At 40.6% G+C, this 6,673-nt stretch overlaps 1 protein-coding gene across 3 annotated transcripts; it reads right to left on the bottom strand.

Moving 5' to 3' along the window:
- Window positions 1-195: 195 nt before the first annotated feature.
- LOC135377988 (malonate--CoA ligase ACSF3, mitochondrial-like) lies at window positions 196-6,374 on the bottom strand. 3 transcript variants are annotated; one of them, XM_064610780.1, is made up of 7 exons: window positions 6,243-6,374; window positions 4,927-5,502; window positions 4,270-4,524; window positions 3,428-3,594; window positions 3,201-3,346; window positions 2,871-3,107; window positions 196-710 (listed from the first exon to the last, which is right to left on the bottom strand). In XM_064610780.1, the coding sequence occupies exons 2-7, from the start codon at window positions 5,491-5,493 to the stop codon at window positions 334-336; spliced, it is 1,749 nt and encodes a 582-aa protein (XP_064466850.1). In that variant the 5' UTR covers window positions 5,494-5,502; window positions 6,243-6,374; the 3' UTR covers window positions 196-333. The 3 variants fall into 3 exon arrangements, with proteins under 3 accessions (XP_064466850.1, XP_064466848.1, XP_064466849.1); XM_064610778.1 differs by lacking the exon at window positions 6,243-6,374 and adding an exon at window positions 5,851-6,214; XM_064610779.1 differs by lacking the exon at window positions 6,243-6,374 and adding an exon at window positions 5,855-6,214.
- Between the last annotated feature and the right edge of the window lie 299 nt (window positions 6,375-6,673).

The following is a 6,673-nucleotide window of genomic DNA, read 5'->3' as shown; positions in this document are numbered from 1 at the left end:
CCAGAACCCAACAGCTAACTTCATTATAAAATGGTGAAACTCCAATTTAAATGCACTGCCAATGATGACAGTGCCCAGTAGAACAGTCTGTTCTAATTCTGCAGCTCCTGACCTGAGGCTTTTGCTTCAATTTTTCTGCACAAGACCTAAGAATCTCTTGTACAAGAACACAAAGGAATATGCTTGACAGAGGGCTGACCAGTGGGTTACAAGGTTTTATTTCTTTTATTGAATGTTTATGGTCTGACCACACAATGGCATTTGTTACTGTTATAAGCATAAGGACAGCCATTTTTTTTTTTCATATATCCTGTGTGTAGAGTGAAACTTACTTTATTTCAAAGGTGTTGGCCACATCTTTTTGACTAGTTCTTTCTTATTTACTTTCCCGAGAAAATTACGTTCGAGGGATGAGACGCAGTGGAGAATGCTAGGCACATTGTAGGGTGGCATTAGCTCCTTACACCAGGCACGAAGTTCTTCCAGTTTTAGCTCTTTCGACTGATCTTTTAAAACAACAACTGCCGCAACCCTCTCCCCCCATACGTCGTCGGGAGCTCCAACTACAGTACACTCCTTGATATTTTCGTGTGACAGAAGATGGCGTTCCACATCCAAGGCGCTAACTTTGTAGCCGCCTGTTTTGATTATGTCTGCAGAGGTCCTGCCGAGAATCTTGTACACACCATCAATGCACTCAGCACTGTCACCTGCAGGAATGAAAAACACTGCTTTTTGGGACATGCTTACGATTTATCTGTACATCCCTGGAAAGAAACATTCACTGATTTCTCATGTTATGCAAATTATGTGCTACGTGCAACACCATATTTAAACTTTAGGCTAAATTTGTTAACAATTTTCACTTTGGTTAATATCCCAGATAGTCGCTAAAAAAAAAAAGTTGCTTTCTACCATGTAGATTTATGGAGTATTGTTTGTTGTAGCACTTCTAACAGGAAGCAACTTAGAGGTGTTGATACAACACATTATTTTACCAACGAATGCTTCAGAATCCATTGCAACACACTAATAAGACGAGCTTGTGCATTTTATTCACTCTAGAACACATCCCTATGTGTCTCTCTTGCTTGGTACTGTTAAGCCCATTCCTTGAGAACCCAACCGCACACGATGCATGGCACGGTAGGTGTAGCTTCCACTACCACAGGTTGCAGCAACCTAGTCACTACATTTTGTCACTTGATAGGCCAGAAGCACTAGAAAATGTTCTCTGCTTTGGGAAATAACCATGAGGCTACTTTCTCAGGAAGTACTACAGTACCCTTCATTTTGCAAACTTGTGGCTTATGTATTTGACATATACAATGCTAAATCACTGCTCTGCACCTATTTGCTCTGCTCCAAAGAAGCAGGCAAGATAAATGCCTGCATGACAACTTGCGTTAAGGGGGCACTATAAAGTGCAAAAATTCCTTTTCGCAGAATGTGACACTGTTACCTTGACAGCAATACAAAAAGAATGGAATTCATCGGTTGCATCATTCGTGATTTACAAGTGAAAGAAACCGCAATTTAAGCTTTCCCTCCATCGCCTTCTCAAGAAGCGCGACAAGGCAGAGAGTCCTCGGATTGGTTTCTTCTCCTGCGATGATTGGACAAATAAGTTGAGGAGATCAATGAGAGCTCATTCGGCATTGTCGGCCTTCTTGAGAATGAGAGGAAAAGGGAAAACATAAATTGCGTCTTCTTGCGCTCATAAATCACGAACGACGCAACCAATGATTCCCATTCCTTTTGTGTTGGTGTCAAGGTCATTCCGCGAGGAGAAATTTTTGCACTTTGGTGGCCCTTTAAGACACAGACATACATTTGGTGGTCACTTAGTGCCACTGTCTTTGTCTCTGTGTTGCAGGGTATTCCTTGCACATGCATCGCCAGCTAGCCTGCACTTTAACCCTTCTCCATATACCACTGTCCTTATCTTCACGTATGTGGTCTAAGTGCCACTCCTTGTATATTTGTGGTAATTTTTGTTCTAATGGATGTTCCCTTCTACTGGGCATTTTGTAAGATCCTTTACATGTTTTTTATAAAAATGTTATGAGAGCAGTATAGAGTATCGTTTTTGCAGTTGAGTTATACGGACAGGCTGACATCCTCTCCAAGAGAGTATGTAACTACATGATGACTAATTACCTAAAATTCATTAATTAACTCATTAATTAGACAATTTCGGGCAAAAGTGAGATAGCAGAATGGGAGACAATCCTTATTGAAGGCCATTCTATGTTCTAAAAATCCTGAAATGAGCATGCACCGTGAAATATCAATCGCCGAAACTCTCTATGCAAATGAGCCTAAACAAAAACTGTGCGCCACTGGAGCACAATTACCTATGTCGAGGGAAGCTTATCTGAGTTGCAAGGCAGCACCTACTTTCCATCGCTCCAAAGCATGGGGCCCTATGACGTGGAACAAGTGCTATGCCCCCTGCGCTCCCGACCAGCAAGGTTTTGGTTTCAACTCATTTGCATAGCAAAATTCTGCAATGAATATTTCAACGCACGTGCACATTTCAGGATTATTTAGAAGTGGAATGGCTTTCAGTAAGGGTTGTCTCCCATTCTGCCATCTCACTTTTGCCTAAAACCCACTAATTAAATATTTGGTATCCATGAAGAAATATAAGCCTGAGCTTGCACAACACTCTGAAGAAGGACGACACGTACAACAATGTACATGTACGAGCTGTCGTACATGTCGTCGTCCTTGAGAGTGTTGCCTAAGCTCAGGCTTATATTTCTTCACGTATCTCTTTCACCAGCTGGCCTGCGTTTAAGCAAAAATGCCGGGTATAATAGCTTTTATCATAGATTCTACCACAAAGTTAAGTGAAAGTAATATACCTGTTTTGAACCACCCGTCTTTTGTAAAAGAATTCTTCGTTGCCTCTTGTCGTTTCCAGTAACACTTGAACACATTTCCTCCCCGTATGAACAGTTCTCCTGATGTGTCACTTTTATTTCCCATTATCGTGCTTCCTTTGGAATTCCCAATCACAATAGGTCTATAGCCATTTTTCTGACTTTCATCAAGTTCTGCAATGCAGACTTCTACACCAGCAGTTGGGTAGCCAACACAACCTGGGAAGAGGAAAAGGGACGTTTCTTCAGGCTACGTTTCAAATGCTGTCCAGACTGTTAACAACACACAGTTGTCCAGTTCACTCTTATTACCTGGGTGCCTTTTTCCATGCAGCTGATTTGACAATGGAACACCAACTTCAGTCATTCCGTACCTCTCTAGTATGGTCATTCCTGTTATATCCTGAAAGTTTTCTAAGACTGGCTGTGGTAGAGAAGCTGATCCACTGATGACAAACCTGTCCATTTCCATACACAGTCGTTAAGGTCTGTCGACAAGTGTTCACAGATGTTCCCCAAGTGCAAATGCAAGTGCTCACCTTATATTTTTTGTAAAGGTCTCCTTTACTGCTTCCGGTGAAGTTTCTTTCCGGTTACGCAAGTGCTGGTTGTAGTATTCAACCAGTTTTGTGTACATTGTTGGAACAGCCATGAATACTGATACGGGTGGTTTGTTGTTGTCGTGATGAAGCAAGTGCTTCCATACCTTAAGATTGTGAAAATTATATCAAAAAGTCAGAGGAGAAAGTATTTGAAAACACACAGGTATCTCTGAAAACCTCGAAGAGCCATGCATGTGTAAAACATTGGCATTTACATCCTGAAATTGCAAATTCCAACAACAAAAATAAGTTTCATACAATATGCCCTTATGGACCTACATCATCAAAAAGATCTTGCTCTACTAGGGAACTTGAAAGTTTTTTTTCTTTGTGAATTTGGTACATATTTTTTACTACTTTAATCAGAGTGACTTTTAGAAATGTCTCTTACATATCCGCATGTTTTATAGTATATTCGAAGGCGTTCTGTCCACTTTACACAATGGAGATGAAAAAAGTATAATTCAAAAATATCTGGCAGACCATCAAGCTCTGCAGGGATATAATCCAGGTGACATTATTACTCAGTAGGCAATTTGTTTCTTCAAGCTGCTATTCATCCAGTTCCAGCTGGTCCTCAATTATTTAGTTATTTTAATTTTATTTTTTTGCAGACGCTTTTGGGCAAATTTTTTGCAGAATTCCCTATGATGCTGCCCCACTGAGCAGCAGCATGCTGCCACCCACTGGCAGGTAAACTGTTCTGAGCACATATAAAACAAAACAGGTTTCACTTTGTGATATGCATTTGAGTTACAAGATGAGCAGAAGTAACACACCTCAGCAGCATCAAACTTGGGTAACATGAAGCATGTGGCTCCAGAGTAGTGTGGAGTGAGCAATCCACTGATGATGCCATGAGTATGATGCAGTGGTAGTGCATGCAGCATAACATCATTCGAAGTCCATTCCCAAGCGTGTCTTATTTGTGAGGTTTGGAAGTGAATGTTTCCAAAGGATAGCACTACACCTTTTGGTGGTCCTGTTGTCCCACTTGTGTACATCATCAATGCATCTTTTTCTTTGAGGTCGTCCTAAAAAAAAGGAGACATTTTCAGTAGTCGTACCATTTGTTCCTCCAACTAGGCACAAGTTTAGGAATGTCATACCCAATTGTAAAAATGCATGATGCTGGCCTTGGGTTTTACGTACACCTTGTAATTAAGCATGTCACTCAAGTATTGCAACAATAGGGTGCTTATTAATAAATAAACATGAATGTTGCCATTTTTTAATGCTTTCCCTTGCATCACTGAATAACCATTCTATGACAGAAGATACTTCAAGAAGCTTCGCATCAATCATTAAAAACTGTTTGCCATGGTTTACACATCAATTTCCTTGGAGGAGGAATAAGAAGATGGTACGAAGAAGGAATGGTGGAGGAAGCTATGAACCAAGGAAGAAATGCTGCTCTTTGCAAGGTACATGCTCACCCATTGGTTTTTGCCAAAAGGAAGAGCATTTTCATCGTCGGGCACCTCAGGTATGATGACTGGCAATCCAAGCTGCCGTCCAAGTGGCTGAATCCGTTCAGCATATTCCCTTGTTGTCACTAGCACTGATGACTGAGAGTCCTTGATGTAATACTCCAGCATAGCATTAGGATGCTGGTGGTATAGTGGAACTGCTACATTTCCACTGAGCCAGCAAGCCCACTGTGTGGCAACATATCTGATATCACTAGGGCAGAGAAATGCTATCCTTGTCTGATTTTTACTGTTTATGATGTGCCTCAATTGATCTTCGATGCTTTGACTGAACCGCAACAATTTCAAATAGCTGTGCGTGCCCATAGAGTCTATTACAGCGACTCTATTGTAATGATCTTGAACATTTCCAAATACAGGGCAAAATGGAGGAAGGAATTCTAGGGAGACTTTGTTTGATGTTGAACATTTTCTAGAAATTTTTTGCACAGTAAAAAATTCGTCAGGACGACTCCTGGAAGTGCTGCGTGTCCAGACATGTCGTAGCCTCAGGTACTGTCGTGGAAGAGTCATATTTGGAGACTGCAAAAAAGAAAAACAGAAGCAAAAGTTTTCTGATCATCTAGTCAGAAATAGTCTACTGTGAAAGCAGACATGAATAAGCCAATGTAAAATAATCCAGGTCAAGCATATGTAGAACATATCCAGATATCCTTGATTTCTGTATAATGGAATCCTGAAGAAATGATATAAACATTTTGAATTGGTTAGTGGGAAAGATAAGATTGTGAGATTGGTTGTGGAAGAGTATACCACTGTCACTCATGTATTTAAAATTTTCTGAACATTTACAGACTTCCTTGCGAGGAGTCCAACAAATGCAAAAAAAAAAGAAAAGAAAAGAAATGCGGAGTTATGCATCTATCTTACACACATTAGCTTGTCTCAGCAACACTTCAAGTAAAAAACAGCCACAGCACCAAGGAAGAGCAAATGGTATGCAATGGAGGCTGCTACCTGCTGCTGCTACTACCGAGATAACGATCAAATCTGCATATTTGATAAGAATAGGAAGTTAAGTAGAAAGAAATGTTTGAAGCATATACTCAAGCGAAACTTTGAAAAATCATTTATTTCTTGCATTATCAAAACAAGTAATAATGACAAGTATGGCAGCAAGAATTAATTTAACAGCAGTCTGGCTGTGGTAGCTAGCATAGTCTGGCCATGATTCGGAAGAACACGGTAGAGCGAAAAGCATCACGTATCACTTCCCCGAAAGCGCGGATAAATGGATAATGAGGGACTGCTGTGTTTGAAACCTTGTTTGTTTACGTCCTTCCTGATCTTGAGTCTCTCGCTTGCTTTTTAGAGAGCAGGTAAAAAAAAAATTAATAGAAAAACCGTGCCATCAACAGGCCATCGTTGCTAGCAGTTGCTGCCGTTACTATGACACAAGCAACGTCACATCCGCTTTTGCACCAACTTGAAAAAATGTCTTGTGCGAGCATTTGCCATGTTTGTCACAGGGCGTGTATTTGCAGTTGTACAACACACACACACACACACTTGTTTACCTTGTGTGCACCTCATTAATCTCTCTCAAAAAATCTTTCTAGACCCATGTCTGTGATGTCATATTAGCCTAATCGGATATGATGTCATTTGCGCGATTTGTGCAGTCGTCGCTTACTTTTATAACTACATAATATCAATACAGTTATGTTCAGAAACAAGGGCGGTCGAGGTTAAG

The sequence above is a fragment of the Ornithodoros turicata genome, chromosome 1 (assembly GCF_037126465.1).
Source record: "Ornithodoros turicata isolate Travis chromosome 1, ASM3712646v1, whole genome shotgun sequence".
NCBI classification, from domain to species: Eukaryota; Metazoa; Arthropoda; class Arachnida; order Ixodida; family Argasidae; genus Ornithodoros; species Ornithodoros turicata.
The sequence above is the reverse complement of the archived record's forward strand: the minus strand, read 5'-3'. Positions and strand labels throughout refer to the sequence as shown.

What these genes read in the sequence shown, in the direction of transcription:
- LOC135377988 (XM_064610778.1), bottom strand. An exon ending in ACCTTTACAAAAAATATAAG is followed by an intron (nt 3,347 to 3,427) that starts GTGAGCACTTGC and finishes GGAAATGGACAG; the next exon opens with GTTTGTCATCAGTGGATCAG. An exon ending in AGACGGGTGGTTCAAAACAG is followed by an intron (nt 711 to 2,870) that starts GTATATTACTTT and finishes TCATTCCTGCAG; the next exon opens with GTGACAGTGCTGAGTGCATT.